A 19,084-nucleotide genomic window follows, 5' to 3' on the forward strand; every position below is an offset into this window, starting at 1 on the left:
AAGAATTTGTATTTTTTTAAATGATCATTTCTTTTTGAAGTAAATTTTCAATATGACAAGGCCGCTTTGGTGATTAAAGAAGAATGAGAAAACATAACGCAACATGGTATATGCAGACTCAATGACAGTATGATCGGACGTATACAGGCAATTATATCAGCCAAGGGATGCAATACAAAGTATTAGTGTATTTTTACAATTCGATTTTGGTTCGAGTTCTAAAACATCCTATCCACAATTAAGAAATAAAAACCGGAATGGAAGAGCGCCCTTCACCCTCTATCCAACCATACATAATTAGTTTCAGTCAATGGAAGTAATTAGAAAAATTTGAAAAAGAAATGTTAAAAGCAAAATTTTAAAATCATTTGGGGCCCAAATTGAAAACTGCTTTGAAATACCTTTGATTTCATCTTCTAGAATTATTAAGATTATTTATTTCAGATGTGTCTAATTAAAAGTTTTATTTTTGGTATACATTTCGATTTTGGTTCGAGTTCTAAAACATCCTATCCATAATTAAGAAATAAAAACCGGAATGGAAGAGCGCCCTTCACCCTCTATCCAACCATACATAATTAGTTTCAGTCAATGGAAGTGGTTAGAGAAAAATTGAAAAAAAAATATTAAAAAGCAAGATTTTAAAATCATTTTGAGGCCAAAGTTGAAAAACATCTTTGAAATACTTTGATTTCGATATCGTCTAGAATTATTAAGATTATTTATTTCAGATGTGTCTAATTAAAAGTTTTATTTTTGGTATACATTTCGATTTTGGTTCGAGTTCTAAAACATCCTATCCATAATTAAGAAATAAAAACCGGAATGGAAGAGCATCCTTCACCTTCTATCCAACCATACATAATTAGTTTCAGTCAATGGAAGTGGTTAGAAAAAATTGAAAAAAAATTTTAAAAAGCAAGATTTTAAAATCATTTTGAGGCCAAAATTGAAAAACTTCTTTGAAATACTTTGATTTCGATATATTCTAGAAATATTCAGATTATTTATTTTAGATGTGTCTAATTAAAAGTTTTATTTTTGGTATACATTTCGATTTTGGTTCGAGTTCTAAAACATCCTATCCATAATTAAGAAATAAAAACCGGAATGGAAGAGCATCCTTCACCCTCTATCCAACCATACATAATTAGTTTCAGTCAATGGAAGTGGTTAGAAAAAATTGAAAAAAAATGTTAAAAAGCAAGATTTTAAAATCATTTTGAGGCCAAAATTGAAAAACTTCTTTGAAATACTTTGATTTCGATATCTTCTAGAATTATTAAGATTATTTATTTCAGATGTGTCTAATTAAAAGTTTTATTTTTGGTATACATTTCGATTTTGGTTCGAGTTCTGTAACATCCTATCCATAATTAAGAAATAAAAACCGGAATGGAAGAGCGCCCTTCAGAATTATTAAGATTATTTATTTCAGATGTGTCTAAGTGTGTCATAAAGTCATATACAAGGGATGAAAAAATAAAAAACGATTTTTAATTTTCGGATTTTTTTAAATACATAATAATATTTAAAAAGAATAAAAATGCTCTTGAAATTGGCCTATTGATGGCCGTTTATAAATTTTAAGTAAAAAATAACAAAATCGTTTTTTTTAAGGATATACAGGGCGAGTGTTAAATAAGTGCAAATGTTTTTAGCGGTAGTATATTTTGACCCCAGAAACACGATTTCTTGCGCGATTTTTTTTTTGAAAAATTGGAATTTTTTGATAGAAACATTTTGGAAACAAGGTTTTAATTTATTGTCGATTCGTTTTTGAAACACAAGTTTCTCTCTTTTTAGATACAAATATGATATAATGTAGATGATTTGTGTCCGACTCCATGCCAATTTTATAAAATAATTAATTAAAATTCCGCCATATTGGTTAGTGATCGCGTTTTTAACTAAAAATATATGTATATTTATCGGCTGTTGAGCTTTTGAACTCATAAGAACGCGTTCTAGTTACATAAATTTATATATAAGAACCATGATATAGAAATAAAAATAAAAATGTAAATTTCAAACAAAAATATTTTATAGCAACCAATAATGATATATAGAAGGGGAATTAAAAATATGAAAGTACATTATTAAATTAAACGATGAATTTGCTTTTGACAGACATTTTTTGTGCGACAAAACCTAAAAACAAAGATCTTTAGACCAAAAAAATTATGGCTGAGGTCGACATTGTTGACGGTTGTTTTAGTTTTGAAATCCACACACGAACATAGACTATTTTAGTTTGGTATTTTGTTTCATTACATTTAGAGACAGTGGCTGCTGTAAATTTTTCGAAACATTTCCTCTAAATGTTTTGATTAAGCATCGAAACCTTTCAGGAAACGGCTAGTGCCACCACATTGAAAACACATATAATAAAGCAATATAAAATATACAGGTTTTGAAAATGTTTCCTATTTGTGGCATTCGTTTCTATTTTGTGTCAAGAAACAGACACGATTATTTAAAACATTATCTAAAATGTGTCCAAAAATGCTACTTGGGATGTCTATAAACGGCCAGCCTTAATCTTAAATAATTAAATGCTACTAAGATAATTTCTTCTTGAGATCTCATCGATTGTTTTGGATGTTCCACAACAAAAGACTTTTACTGAGATATACGGATTTTTTTTACAAGAGGAAAAACTTTTTTATTATTGACATTTTGAGAAAAATGCATTCTTCATAAAAAATTTAGCTAAAATGGTTAATCCCGTTATATTATTCGAAATTTTCATTCTCCCAACCAACCAAAATTTTCACTCCAAACGAAACTAAACCCAACCTAAACATTTTAGAAAAAATAAAAAAACCTGAAAGTATAATAATTATTGAATGAAAAGTTCTAAAGACAAATCGCGTTTCGATGGTAATATAATGTCATTTTTTTTCTTTAATAGATTTTTATTGATAGAATTTTAATTAACGTCATATTTTCTGCTATTTCAAAATGTTAAAGAAGCACAAAATTTATTTAGTACAATGCAGCAATGCTACAAAATCGGTAATAATGTTTATTGGAAAATGTGATACTTTAAGAACGGCAAATAATATGACGTTACTCAAAATTAATAATATATCTATGAAAAATGGAATTGAAATTATATCACTATAGAAACGGGTTTTGATTTTTTGAACTACACTCAGATGCAAAAACGCACCGGAAAAATTTTGGTTAAATTTCAAGCGTTATATTTTTGTTCTTTTTAGCCCTATTTTCATGAATTTTTAGCAAACTGTATATTATTATATCAAATTTAATTCGTAAACTAAGTTTTTTATAAACTTTAGTATTTGGCATGTTATACAAGGTTAATCGAAGGGTTGTTTATTACCCTAACTTTAAAACACCCTGTGCAATAATTTCGTTTGTGAATTTTTATAAAATATAATTTTACGGTCAGAACTATGTGTCCTGAGCATTTTGTTTATTGAATCATGTCAATACATGCCTTGGTTAATTTTTAAGAGCGAAATAAACTTGGCACCAAGAATTTGTATTTTTTTAATGATCATTTCTTTTTTGAAGTAAATTTTCAATATGACAAGGCCGCTTTGGTGATTAAAGAAGAATGAGAAAACATAACGCAACATGGTATATGCAGACTCAATGACAGTATGATCGGACGTATACAGGCAATTATATCAGCCAAGGGATGCAATACAAAGTATTAGTGTATTTTTACAATTTTTTTTTTCTGTTTGTATACTTGAGCATTACAGATATTTTCTTTAATATTGTTAGTTCTGTTATCGTTATTAATGTTTATTAAAACCAGGACAGTATCGTTAGACTTTAACGTTTTTTTTTTAATTTTTAAGAGTATCCAATGCAGCGTAATACGACGTTACGACAATAGTGACCAAAACCATCTCGTCATATTAAAAAGATACATAAAAAAGTAATGATAATTGAAAAAATTGCAAATTGATCGTGATATCGTGATCAGTTCATTTCGCTCTTAAAAATTAACCAAAGCATGTATTGACATGAATCAAAAAACAAAATGCTCAGGATTCATGGTTCTGGCCGTAAAATTATGTTTTAGAAAAATTTACACACGAAATTATTGCACAGGGTGTTTTAAAGTTAAAGTAAAAAAACAATCCCCCGATTAACCCTGTATAATATGCCAAATACTAAAGTTTATAAAGAAACTTAGTTTACGAATTAAAGTTGATGTAATAATATATAGTTTCCTAAAAAAATCATGAAAATAGGGCTAAAAATAACAAAAATATACACTTTAAATTTGACAAAAATTTCTCCGTTGCGTTTTTTGCATCTGAGGGTATATTTTGATGTTTCTTTTAATTTTCTTTAAAACGGTATGGAAATTTAAAAAAATATAAACAGGATTAACCATTTTAGAACAAGTTAACAATTTAATGAAGAATGTATTTTTCTCAAAGTGTCAATAATAAAAAGTGTTTCCTCTTGTAAAGACAATCCGGGGACATACTGTATAGATCTAATCAACAATATTTTCATATAGATTCTTTTGTACATTTAAAAATTTCTAAATAACACCATTATACTCTAATAATTAAATACCTATATGAATATCCTCCAATGAGGGAGTAAAAAGCACAGTATCCTCACAATCTTTTATTAAATTTTTTTTTCAATAGAGGGGGCAACATGTTTCGAAACGGTATAGCCTTATTCTTAGGCACAAGACAATAAAGGCATATCATAGACTACCACCACGAGAAGCGACCAAGTTGTTGTTAAAACTATATGTATATCTCAAATGGGCATTTGCTACAAATTGGTTCGGCTTATTGTTAAAGCTGGTTAGCAACTTAAAACTGGTAAACATAAAACGTTAAAACTCGGATACCAACAGGGTGACGTTAGAGACCTGAGATCTCTGTTAGATAAAAGTTAAAATACAACAGTTTTAAAATAGCTGCTAAATTGCCAATGAGTTTTAACAATGAGCTGTACCAGTTTGTAACAAATGCCTATTTGAAATACATAGTTTTAAGTTTATAATGACTTGATCGGTTCTCGTGGTGGTAGTCTATGACTTTATCGTCTTGGGCCTGAGGTTGAGACTACACCGTCTCGAAACATGTCGCTAGCTCTACTTGTAAAAAAATTAAATATTTTTTTTAAATAAAATAGTGAAGGTTCTATGCCTTTTATTCTCTTATTGGAGGATATTCATCAACATGAATTCAGACTAGGTCAATGGACGTTTTTAAAATACTAATATGTACTATTAATGTATAAAAATAACGTATAAATATAAAGACTACTAAATGTTCATACATTAGAGTTGGTTGTTGCAACTTGATTTCTCATCCTGGACAGTTGCAATTTGATATCTTCCATGCCATTCGGAGACATAATTCCAGTGAATCTGTTGATTGTTTCTTTTACTTTCCTTTTAATACGTCCTTTATCTCTTCCTGAATTCCTGTCAATCTCCTGAAACATTAAATCGTGTTGTAATCTGAAGTTATTAGAGAGATATTTTAACAACTCTATTTCGAAGAGGAATCAAGCAAAATAGGGACTTATTGAACGTCGCTTAAGCATTCTGCCTTATTAAGGTTTGCCTTACTATGACAGGTACGCATGCATTCAGGATATTTTTAATAAGGGAACCTTAATAAAATACTGGCTTCCCTTGTTTACGTCTGGTTACCGTAACCCGTTAAGGAAACTTTATTTCCCTTATTTTTTACATTTTTAACCATAACCTAGCTTTAGGGCGTTAAACATGAAATAACGAACTATATTTAATGATTCTTTTTTATTGTAAAACTTTTTATTACAGCTAATTGTAGATGTTTACATGCCAAAATATTGCTCTAAATTTATGGGAACAACATTGAAATAATCTGCCACCTGATAACCATAAAGGCATGTATGAGCATTTGTTAATAAAACAGCCACTTTATATAACATCTCTACATCCTGCAATAGAAGCTTCTGATTCATTTTAAAATCAACAAATGCAAATTGCGTAATCATTTTAGAAAACCCCCATTCAACAGCTATTCTTAAGACCTTTATTGATTGGTTAAGTTGTAACTGCTGAGCAGGTATGTTCTCGGGTGCTCCTGGAAATGGAGTAATTAATAACTCCAGTAGGCTATATCCTTGATCACCGAATAAAACAAACTTGTCTTCGCCAAAAACAGCTTTTTGTTCAATATTGTCGTTTTTCAATGTTTTTTTTGTCAATACTCAATATTGCCATTTGCCAATTTAACGCGTCAGAAGTGAAGTTGCCGTCCAATAACTCATATGTTTAACACAGAAAATAAGACATTCCTTATTAAAATAAGGCCTTCCCTTAATAAGGTATGACATTAAACCACCATGTTCAATAACTCCCTAATATGTAGCTAAAATAAGTATGCTATATTTTTGGAAAGGTAATTTTAAATTCTTTTCAACTAATTAAAAATATACAAGGTGTTCCATATAAAAAATAAAATTGTCTGTTTATAATTATTATTCTTAAATTATTTTAGAAAAATTATACTTAAACTATTAAATTCTATGCAAAAAGGTGCTTTGAAAATGTTTTCAAAAAAATACAAAATTTTCCATAGCAAAAAAGTTATAGCGATTTTTTAAAAATGCACATTTTTGAAAAACACCCCGTAATTCCGAAACGGTAACAGATATCGACGTGCGGTTTTCACCATCATGTTTTTGATAAAAATTGAGCTCCAGACACCGATATTAGTTTTCGGCTATCTCCTATAGGAAAGGGTGTTTCCCTTTAAAGCGTCTAATTTGACCCAACCTGTACAATGATTTTATTAAGTAAAACAGAAAGTAAAACTGAGCTAAAAACCCTATCAAAATATGCCACAAATGTAAATGCAAAACAATACGGTATGGAAGTTTTCAGTATTTAATTTAAAAGATAAGATGTTCTGTCATACTTTGGAAATTTGGTATAAAAATATATTGTAAAATATGTATGTATATATGTTGTTTACTTACTTGAACGATTATAGACGTTGGAGGGGCCTCGATTATAGGCGTTGGGGTGTCTTCTTCACGTTCATTATTATTTCTTGTGTTTAAAACTGCATCCGCCTTAAATTAATAAAAATATATTATTATCATAATTGCAAATTCTTCAAATTAATAATTAAATTAAAAACAATTTAATTATTTAAATAAGTACAAAATTAATAATTAAAATTCTTATTAAATATTATTGCGACAAAATAAATCAATCAAAGAATAACTAAATTATTTAGCAGCGTATCTAGTCATATTTGCTCTAGATTTAAATCGTGTGTGGTAAAAAAGTTTGTATACATTTTTGCTCTAAAATCCTTCGTTTCGGAGATACAGGGTGTAGAAGTTTTATTTTAATTTCGATTTTTTCCAAACAATTTTTGAGCTAACGCTGATATTGGACGAAAATTGGTATTTGGGCATTTTTTACATGAGAAATTTGATTTCGATGTTAGTGTGACTCCTACTTGTAGGGGGCTAAAAAATAAAATGTTTCAAAATTATTCCTTTTCTTTTACCTTTTAAATTTATTATTTCAGTCAAATAATGGACATTGAATCAAATTCAATGCAAAACAGGTTAGGATATGAAGCAAAAAACAAAAAGCAAAGATGGATGACGGATGAGATATTGTTAATGGATGAACGTCGAAAGTACAAGAACAAAACAGATGGCATGTACAAAGATATTCAAAGACTCATAAGAACAAAGATTAGAATATCAAAGTACGAATGGCATAAACGTGAATATTCATAATTAGAACAGCTGCAAAACCAACATGACAATTTTAATCTGCATAAAAAGCTGAAGGAGACTGCTGGCATATATAAAAAAAATGAGATCAACTGTGACAGTCAATAATAACAACCAGATTGTCCTCGAAAGCATAGAAAAGAACAATGTTTGGGAAAAGTATATACAAGAATTTTTTGACGATGAAATACCCTCAGCTGATATCAATAACTCACTAACCGGCCCATCGATCACTAAAGATGAGATTGAAAAAGCCATACTTAATTCGAAAAATAACAAAGTGGCTGGGCCAGATGAAATTCCTGCGGAAATACTTAAGCTGCTAGATGAAGGAGGCATTACAGCATTACATAAAGTATTCAATATTATATATGAGACAGGTCACTACCCCAAACAGTGGTTGCGTTTTACTTTTATACCCCTGCTTAAGAAGACCAGTGCCAGAAAGTGTGAAGATCACAGATTTATCAGCCTGATGAGCCATACCCCAAAAAATATTTCTGAAAATAATACACCAGGGAATTTACAAAAAATGTGAAAGGGGCATAAGCGATTCACAAACGGGATTCAGACAAGGGTTAGGCACCAGGGAAGCGATAGTTGCAACATAGGTGCTTGTCCAGAACTGCTACGATCAGAGAAAGGATGTGTGCCTATGTCTCATAGACGACGAAAAGGCATTTGATCGCGTACAGCACCACAAATTAATGCAGCTCCTGAAAAGACTTGATGTAGGTCATAAAGACATCCAAGGCATTGAGAAGTTATACTGGAACTAAACAGCACAAATAAAATTCTCCAATACCATGTCCAATCCCATACAAGTTAGAAGGGGTTGCGACAGGGTTGCGTACTGTCTCCACTCCTATTTAATTTATACTCAAAAGCTATTTTCCAAGAGGCTCTGGAGGACGTGGAAATGGGGGTCAAAGTTAATGGAGTGTGGATTAATAATATCCGCTATGCCGACGATACGGTCTTAATTGCAGACAATATACACGACCTACAACAACTGGTCAACAAGGTAGGAGAACAGAGCAAAGCAATGGGTTTAAACATCAACATCAAGAAAACCAAATTTACGATTATATCCAGAAACCCAGATGTGTTTATAAACTCCATTCTAACATTTAACTCAAGGCCCATAGAAAGAGTAGATAAATTTAAGTACCAAATTTATCTACCAAATTTTCAAAAAATATTAAACAAATAAAAATATAAATGAACAAAAATACGAGTAGCGGAAAAATATATATATTTTCAATATATATCAATCAATATATATATACACTACCTAAGCCTTCTTAGCTCCATTTACGGTAACGTGGATGAAGCAAGCAAATAAAAATATATTACTTAAAATAAGCCTTCCATATTATTGCTCTGGACACAATCACTGCAAAGACGTATGTGGTCCCAGTCGGCATTTTGTTTTCAAAAAACAAATAAAAAGAGGCAGATTTTTATTTTTCTATTAAATATATTATTTCATAAATGTGAACATCAATGACATATCAATATAATTTTACATATAAAATGACAGCGATCTTCATTTCATAGTCATTGCTGACGCCGTTTTTTTTTCGGTCATATTGTATTGTCAAGTTAATACCGACAGATTAAAATAGAATTAAAGGAATACTAAATCTGCTGATCTGGTAATCCGGTGTTTAACTGTAGTTAAACTTGATTTTTGTTATAAATTACAATTCACAGCTAATCAAAAGATATTTTTAAAGTAAAAAAAGTTATCAGTGGTATAATTAAAGCTCATAAACCGCAATGTTCGAATTAAAATTTTTAGATTTTGAATATTTTTTTTAGAAAGTTTGATAATATTGGAGAAAATGATAAAAATCGGATGCCATAAAATGGTACGAAGAATAATTATTCATATTAAAAAAATATGACTAAACATTGGATTCTCAAAATGTGCATAACCGGCGATTGTGGTGTAGCTGTGCAATCGTTGAAGTGTAGCAAAATACGCAATTGTGTAGCTTGTGGCATGCCGCTGTTAAAAATTTATGATAAATACATATGATGAAAGGCTTCAGTCCTTTTTAAATATTTTTAAAGATTTAATATTTTTGCTGTTTTAAAAGGTTAAAGAAGTACAAAATCTATTTAGTTCATTTCTACCGAAAGGGTGATAATAGCTATCGGAAAATGTGATACTTTAACAAGAGTAAAAAATATGATGTTAATGGAAATTAATAATAAATATCTACCAAAGAATGAAATCTAAATGATATTATCATAGAAAGGCCTTTTATTTTTTAGGGCTTAAAGATCGCGCACACTATACCTACACGGACCAGTACGGACCAGTACAGCACAAACCTGCATCCTGCATGACGTCGCACACTTTACCGCCACAGACCAGCAACCTAAGCGAGAGTTTCGAAAAAAGTACAGTTGTCAAGGCTCAACTACTAGAGCGTGCAACATAAAAGTATTGAAAATGAGTAGTTCAGAGGAAGAAATTATTATTTTAGCCATGTTGTGTGAAGAAGAGGAGGAAGAGAAGGAAGCTAAGAAAAAAAGAAGATTTTGGGTTCACCCTATAAATCAAAAGAGAAAGCAATATGTAAATGAATTTCATCATTTGTTTCCTCAATTAAAAAGATTCGAAGAAAAGTTTTTCCAATATTTTCGAATGTCACAAATCAAATTTGATTATTTTTTTTTTGCTATCGACTCCCCATATTGCATATATTTTCTTTCTTGGTCTCTATATATAAAATGCTTGGCTCGTATCGCACAGCTTTGGATACTTTTGTACCAGTAAAATGGTTGAATTTTTTCTTCATTCATATTTAAAACGATTTAAAGGTTCGAACAAAAATAAACGAAATCTAACCTACATCATGCGACTTGAGCCAGCTAGCGTACTCGAAATACTGACGAACCCTTCAATATTTGCATGTTTGTGGAGGTGTGCTGGTTCGCCGGTGTGCACATTAGGTCGGACCAGCACGACCAGGCATAAATATTGCCGGTCATATTTGTCCCTGACCGACACGACCTGTTTTGACGGTTGTGGCTTGTGGCGGTACGTGCTGGTACTGGTCTAGTGTGCTCTACTCTATTAAATAACACGGTCACCTTCACCGGTAGATTTTACTGGTCTGGTCCTTGCCGGTCCGTGTAGGTATAGTGTGCGCGATCTTTTAGAAAACATTCAACTATATTCTCATGTTTTTTTTTAATTTTCTCTAAAACGGAAATTTTGAAAAGTATAAACGGGATTAACCATTTTAGAACAAGCAAAAATATTTATGAAGAATGCATTTTTCTCAAAATGTCAATAATAAAAAAGTCTTTCCTCTTGTAAAGACAATCCGAGGACATAATCCTGTATGTACAGGGTGTCCCACTTTAGTTGAAATCATACGGTATCTCCGTTATTAGTAAAGATAGGAGGATGCGGTTTGCACAAACCCATCCCACTTTTTTGTCAAACGAAAGATGCTGTCAATAAAATTTTCATAGCTCTTTTCAATGAAATATGCCGGAAATATGTACAGGGTCTTTTTGAAAATTTTGTAATTTGGTACAGCCCTCGTATCTCCGTTATTGTGGATGATATCGAGAAGATTAAAACTGATTCTTGTAGAACTTTTTACGTAGAATACAGTGGTGTTTTTCTACGGAAAAAATATTTTGAGAAATTGGCGCCGGGAGGCACGTATATCCGCCCATACTAAAATATGTTAATATCTCGAAAACTGCGACTTTGATTGATTTTGATGTTATTACAAATTTTTTTGCAAATATTATTCCTAATCTTAATTTGAAAACCGCGTTTTGCTACCTACTGTAATTTTGGAGTTACGATTTTTTAAAATGTTTAACCCCTTCCCATACTCCCTTACCAACACCCCACCCCCACCAAAAACTAATGGCCAGATTCTCGGGTGGCACAGTATTTTTGTGCCAAATTTGGTTAAAATCGGTTCATCGGTTTTTGAGTTATCGTGTTACAGACGGACAGACGGACGGACAGACAGATAGATAGACAGACAGACACCATGAAAATATTTTGTATTTAGGTCATTTATGACCCAAATAACTCATTTTGAATGAAATTAAAAAAACTTTTTTTTTGCCGATCCTTATAGCCTACCATACCTATTGGTATGGTCGGCTAAAAATATGAGCTAAAGTTATGTTTTTTTTTATTTCAAATGGAACACCCCTATATTTATATATCATATGAGTAGTAGGAGATATTAGCCGATTGGGCTCCTCCACATGCGCAGTTCGCTTGACCTTGACATATGTGGCTTTCAAACCTCCTTGAGTGATTCCAGAAAGAACCTTGTTGTGAGACCTTAAACGACCTTTAAGGTTGACTTTCAGATGTATTTGAAATGCGTTTGTTTACCCTTCACAAGGTAACCCCTGTCATTACTGGTACTTTATTGAATTTACCCTTTTCAAGGAGGCTGAATGTATAATTAGTTAAAACCGCACCATCATGATCTGGTTCTACTACTGGTGTAAATGGTAGTCCATTAGTAAGTGCTGACATAAAGTTCTAAAAACAACATCAAAATGAAACACCGAAAATTTAGAAATAGTATATTGTTTTATTAGGAGCAAAAATGACACTTTCTGTGGCAATGTTCTGTTCCCCAGTTCTGTTCTGTGGCTTTCTGTGGCTCTACGTTTGACATATAGGCGAGCCACAAAAAGTAATTTTTACTCCGAATAGAACATGCCATCTTTTTTTCAAACGCCACAAATATTTTTTAAACAATTTTAAATGTTCCAAATAATATAAAATATTTAAAAGTAATACCTTGTATGTAATTATATATTGAGACACTATGGTTACGGGCGGCTTGTTGAATTTGACTCTTTGTCAGTTTAATAACATATTTTCGTACTTTTGTGCTTAGACACAAAAGTGCTTACTTTTAAGCTACATTCGTAATCAATTCGCTGGCCGAGTGGTACTTTGGCACGCAAGCTTATCATATGTACTTCAATGTAATCATTCACAACAAAATTCGACGCCAGAGTGCAAGTTGAAGTTGGATTGAAAGCTTGCAAGCTGCAAACTTCCACTTTAGCACGGAATTTTCGTTTGACAATTATGACAAATTTGACATTTAAATTTTAATAATTATTTTGTTTGTGTTTTGTTACAAGCCATTTTCCTGTGAAAAGTAAATAAATATTAAAAGAAAAATGAGTGAAGAAGACGCTATTCCTATTTTATTAGGACGTGTGGTTTTTACAGTTGAGGGTTGGAACCTTTGGTGTTACACAGCAAAATAAAAACACTAAATCACCACAATACACCGAAACACTTTTACCTTTGCACTGGACGCGCGTTTCGCTAACCATGTTAGTATCATCAGCAGATGATTATAAACTGAAGTTATAATTGTGTCTAATAATGTAAGTGTGTCTAAGAGAATAAATATAAATAAACTGAAGTTATAATCATCTGCTGATGATGCTAACATGGTTAGCGAAACGCGCGTCCATTGCAAAAGTAAAAGTGTTTTGGTGTATTGTGGTGATTTAGTGTTTTTATTTTATTTTGACGTGTGGTTTTGCTGTTAAAAAACGGCAATTATTGTTGCAGGTCAATAATTCGCTTGATCGAAGACCAAGGGGTTTACCAAAACTCAAAAAATGGGGCGTCCGACCCATATTAATGGCGAGAAAAAGTTTTGGGTGCAACGAAAATCTTTTACAAGAAGCCCGCTTAAGCGATCCCATAATTGAGACACATTGTAGAAAAAAATCATCACTAATGACGTTTTTGTTTCCATTTTTCTCAACATAAAAACTTGGAAAACTTAATTAACGGATTTTGACTCTTCCAAAATCAAAACAAACAACTAACCTAAAAAATGTCAGGAGACGTTTAAACACGCATGCGCAAAATTCGACTTGAAATTTGTTGTGAATGGTTAATTTCGTGCTGACTTTAACGTCAAAGTGCCACTCGGCTAGCGAATTAATTTCGAATGTAGCTTTATGCCTAGGCGTTAAAATGACTTTTGTGAAAGCTTTTCGAAATTGACAGTTTTTGATATTTATTTGAGATTCGAAACGACATTCTTTTGGGCACTAGTATCTAAAAGTGACTTGTTTAGGCACTAGTGCCTAAAGGTAAAAATGAAACCTTATATAGAAACAATGAAAATATTTATTTATTATAAATCTTAAAGGCACGATTATTAATAAAGTTTGAACTATTAATAAGTTATTATTAAAGTGAATACAAGAGGCATCCAACTTATCGTCTCTAAGAGAAATGCAAGTTGTAGGAGTCGGAATAAGTAAATTTCTTGTACTGGCAATGCTGGTAGCTTCTGCTTCTACGTGAACTGCTTTTAATTTCTAATTTGGCGTATCTCTCTGTCCCATGATCCTTTTTGCTATTTTGGTTTTCTGTTCAATTGAATTTTCAATGTAGGTAACCTTCAGCAGCCGAGCTTGATCGCCAAAGTCCATGTCGCCTTAAAACGGGTCCCGTGAACTATCCTGACACACGAATTTTGCATTTTTCTTTTTTTTATCATAAAGTAACCATTTTTAGTAGTAGTTTTAAATAAAAATAAATGGAGATTATGCGCAGAATTTTAAAATATTTTAATTTGATTTTAGTAATTTTTGGCACATATTTGACGTTATGGAGAATTTTAACGCTTGATTTGACATGATAGCGACAGAATAAAAAGCAATGTTATCAGTTTCATTGAATTTTCTTTTTTTGTTTTCTATTTTTATTTTAAATAAATAGTCATTTTTAATAATTTTGTACTAGTCAAATTTGTACTAGTTACTTATAAAAATTATATACTCACATTCTATTGTCCTTAGAGATTGTTAATATACTAGGGAAGGAGAAAAAATGTTTTTTTTTACATATTTGTTATCCAAACAAACTTACGAGACCGTGGAGCGAATAGGGGTGCTGGCCGGGGTAAAAACATACAAACTGGTAAAACAAGACATACAGATAGAGAAAATACCATCGAATTTTTTATTAAAAAAAAATGAAAAAATATAGATTGTCTACGAAATTTTAAAATATTTTAATTGCATTTTAATTTTCTTTTTTTGATTTGTATTTGACAGATATTTGACATTATGGGAATTTTAACACTAGAGATGTTCAAAATACATCGATGCATCGAAAACACCGATATTTGCGTTTTTCTATATTTTTTCAATTTTTTTAAAAGAAAAATTCGATTTTTCTATATGTATATGTCATGTTTTATACTTGCGTGTAGCCATATCGTACAATTCTTCAACCCATAGTTCTCACTAAATTTAAATCGTGAGTTATTTTTTTTTATTATAAACTTGTAACTTTCGAGAGTAAATTCTTAAGTAATAATAGCATAATTTAACCTAAATTTCAAAAGTGTATAAATTATAATAGTATATCCTAACCTAACTAATAGTTCTACAAAATCGATTGGGTATTTCGCGTACAATGGTCTCAGTCACGGAGCCACAGGTGCTCTTGCAAAAGTGCCTATACCCAGGCGTTATTTTCCGCCATGGTGTAAGTAAGTAAATGAACTTATTGCGCATGCGGAAGCTCGAAAGCCAGTATAGAATTGACTAGAAGCTAGGGAGTCGCATACCACTTTTGTTCCTTTGCTTCCGCGCATGCGCATGAGCTATACAAAAACGATCGAGTATTTCGCGTGCAATCAATAAATACAAAAAAACTCACACCAAAGACTAACCAAAGCAATCAAAATACGCCTACGGCGTATTTTGATCTCTTGTACCAACAATTCTAAATAAATAAAAACAGTTTTAAAAAAATGCATGAAATTCCGGATAATTTACTAGCTGATCTGACAATCATGTATCAATTCTCAATATTTGTCAAAATTCGACCTTCACTACTGTCAGCGTAGACATAGAAACGGGTATAAATAAGTCCGCGACTTTTTCATTATCGGTTATGGATTTTGCTATAAAAATCAAATAACAACGTTTTCTGGAATATTTGTTATGTGAAACGTGTTTTTCCGCATCAGATTTTAGTCAAAGAATCCAAGAAATTCATTTTAAGGTAACATAAATTTCATTTTCTAAGAAAAATCATGTGTCAGGATAGTTCACCGAAGCCCCGGAAACAATGGCCAGTGTATTCAATGGCGTTGGAGAGTCCAAGAAATTCCGCTATCTTTGTTGGCATACCTGCAATTGTATTGATTCCAACTGGCAGGGTACAGCATTGATTTTTTCGATACTTCAAGAATAATCGCTGATGTGTCACATTGATTAGTCGAAGTACTTACGAAATATGTATGCATGTAAGAAATAGATACTATCTATTGGTCCCTCAGTAATCGTAAACACTCTTGAAAAATGAGTTTTTGTATTCGGAATCTTCACACTAATAAATGACTGACAATCTTTAATGGCATCTACGCCCAAAAACGTGATTTCTTCCCATCTACATGCTCCAAATACTTCAACGATTAAGACAACTTTAGCTAACAGGAATTCTTTATCATCGGCTTCTTTCATAAAGCGTTCTATTTCCAGTTTTGTAAATACTTTTGATTTCTTTGCTTGATATCTGGGAGCTTTTCTTTTTAAAAATGCAATAAGGTTTGTGAATTTGCTAATATCTACGTTTCTGTTTAGATAAATCATGGTGCGGAGCATCGAATATTTACTCCACAGAGTTGACGGCTTTAAGGTAGTGAATAACTTCAGCAATACCTTTTTTGTGAAATTCTCAACATGTTTTTCTTGGACCCAGGTTTCAAAGTTGTTGTAGATGGTCTCGTATAAGTTTTACACTAACGTGGATAGCGCAGTTTCAGCAGCTTGGTGAATATCCAAAGACTCGTCATTATCACTCATTTTTTCACAAAACTTTGTAGGAAATACGGCGATGTTTGAAACTGACAGAACTTTGTTATGCTGTGTCATTAAACAATGCATAGAAAATGCCTTAGAAACCGATTACCGGAACATTTTAAAAAATGTTTAAAAATAAATAATGATAATAGCATAAACATTTCAAATTATCCGCTTTCACAAAAAATCTTGTATGAAATTTGTTGCGAAAAGAGTGTTTTAAGCACTCGATGCATTGTCGACAATTTTGCGTCCCGTGCTTAAAATACATTCATTTCGCAACTTGTTACATACATAACTATTATATTATCAATCACGTCGCAAAAATTAATACTGCCAAGGTGTATGTGGCGCTAAACTTTATTGCTGGTTGCCTACATTGCCGCAACGTGTCAAGAGACATGGCGAATTCACTGAAAAGTAAAAGATATTTTTAGGCGCCATCTCTTAGTCTAGTCGACAAGTAAGCGAATCGAACAATAGAATTTACTGGTAGATGGCGGAAAAGTATCGAAAATTACAGAAGGTTCGAGAAACAGTGAGTAGGGATATATAAAGGCCCGCGCTTGGCAGTTGTACAGTTTGAAGTTTGATAATACCGCGTTTGGCGAGAAGGTGCCAGAACCGTTAGAGTAATAGTAGTTGCATAAATTGTGTTGTAAATAGTATAAGTTGTGTGTCCAGAGTGAGAAAAATAAATTCGTTAAGTATTTTATCGTGAGTCTAAATTAGTGTACCTACGGAATCCGTAACAATACTTTTGTGACGTTTGAAAAAAAAATATTTTTTTTCTCGTGTTGTTTTCTTTTCGACTCAAAATAACATAAGAAATAATAATATAAGAATTTACCACTAGCATCACAGGCAGCTGAGCCTCCATTATGGCGTTACTATCTACTTTTCGTAATTCCTGCATTAAATATTTTGTGTCATTTGTTTCGATGCCTAGTGCGATGCCCAAGTCGAAAGCGATTTTTCTTGAATCTGTTTGGTAAGCCCAAAAGCACAGACTAGAACCGCTCATAATTACTGCTCCTATTACAAGATCATAAATATAGTACAGTGTGTATCCACAGTTTGTATAGTTTATATCCACAGTTTATATAGATTCACCAAATTTAAATACACTCATCATCGGCAAAAGTCTTGCACCCCCCAGATAAATTTATTTCTTTGCATAGCATATTGTTGTGGCTATGTGTACAAATACCTTAATATGTGTCTACAAAAAATAGGTCATAAAAGCAATGAAAGAAAACTTATCAATGGAATGTGTATGGTTTTGCTATTTGCGGTCAAATTTTGTTTCTCAGTTCTAGTTCAATCTTGTAGTAAGTCTTGTGAAAGGCGACAAAAATTCCAGGGCACAGAATTTCTGCCTTCGACAGGGCCCGAATTATCGCTTTGCATGAAGAAGGTCTCAACAGGCATCAAATTGCTGATCGTTTAAATTTAGTGCGAAGTACTGTAAGCAGAATTATACAACGGTATATGGACACCGGAAATGTAAGATCTCGTCCTAGGTTGGGCCGTACAAATGTAACGACTGAACGACAGGATCGCTACTTGGCTCAATTTGCCAGAAGAAATCGGTCAGTTCCAATTCGAGAGCTACGATCTCAGTTTCAACGAACTTACCACCGAGTGATATCAAACCGAACCATTTCCAGGCTGGATTGCGGTGTAGGCGTCCTCTGCGAGTCCCTCTATTAACTTTACACCATAGGCAAAGGAGGCTACAGTAGGCTAGAGAACACCAGAACTGGTTATTACCTCAGTGGAGAAACGTAATTTTCACTGACGAAACTAGGATAGGTTTGATCAGTGATGACTATCGTCAGCGAGTGGGGGCAACGGCCTAGCTATGTCGAAACACTGGTTCCCATTAGAACACCGAAGTTAAGCGACGTAAGGCGATACTAGTGGATGGACGGGTAACCGGTTCGAAACTCTGTATCGTGCTGTTGTCCAAAAAAAGGCAAAAGTGTAAAATCTATTGACACACTCTGCTCATTCACGCCGGTTCGAGGCCGGATGAGATCGGATATCTCGTGAGTAAAAGTCGATTTGGACACTTGCCAAGTCGGTAGGCCATTTACCATGATATGGCCGAGGACCGCAGTTCGGATTCCGCGTAAACAAAGTAGGCCCCGTCCAGATTAGCCCTGGCAGCAAAAAGGAGGCGTTAACTGAAATCTCTACTGTTTTTACTTTTTTACTTATAGTGGGGATGCCCCGACGACTTGATAAAAAATCGAGGAGGCAATACTTTATATTAGTAACCTTAATTTTGTCAGAATTTATTATTTATTTATTTACTTTCTCTTTTTTGTCAAACATTTTTTTTATGGAATTTGCATTTTTTTGTATTTTGGCAAAATATATTATATTAAGCTTGGTGAAAGTCTTCCCTTTTTTGTGTTATTTTTTAGCATAACTTTAGCATCTATTGATT

The 19,084-nt window shown here is 32.4% G+C and overlaps 1 protein-coding gene across 1 annotated transcript in view; it reads right to left on the bottom strand.

The window, feature by feature from the left end:
- Positions 1 to 5,022: 5,022 nt before the first annotated feature.
- Positions 5,023 to 19,084, bottom strand: part of LOC115878767 (esterase FE4-like) — a 29,135-nt gene continuing 15,073 nt past the window's right edge. The window contains exons 6-9 of the mRNA XM_030895358.1: positions 17,480 to 17,664; positions 12,170 to 12,307; positions 6,988 to 7,083; positions 5,023 to 5,451 (exon numbers count right to left, since the gene is read on the bottom strand). Of these exons, the coding sequence (XP_030751218.1) occupies positions 5,287 to 5,451; positions 6,988 to 7,083; positions 12,170 to 12,307; positions 17,480 to 17,664 (584 nt within the window). The 3' untranslated portion in view covers positions 5,023 to 5,286. The remainder of the gene's footprint in view (positions 5,452 to 6,987; positions 7,084 to 12,169; positions 12,308 to 17,479; positions 17,665 to 19,084) is intronic.

Source organism: Sitophilus oryzae, unplaced genomic scaffold, assembly GCF_002938485.1.
Source record: "Sitophilus oryzae breed Bouriz unplaced genomic scaffold, Soryzae_2.0 scaffold_1522_pilon_pilon, whole genome shotgun sequence".
Classification (NCBI taxonomy): domain Eukaryota; kingdom Metazoa; phylum Arthropoda; class Insecta; order Coleoptera; family Curculionidae; genus Sitophilus; species Sitophilus oryzae.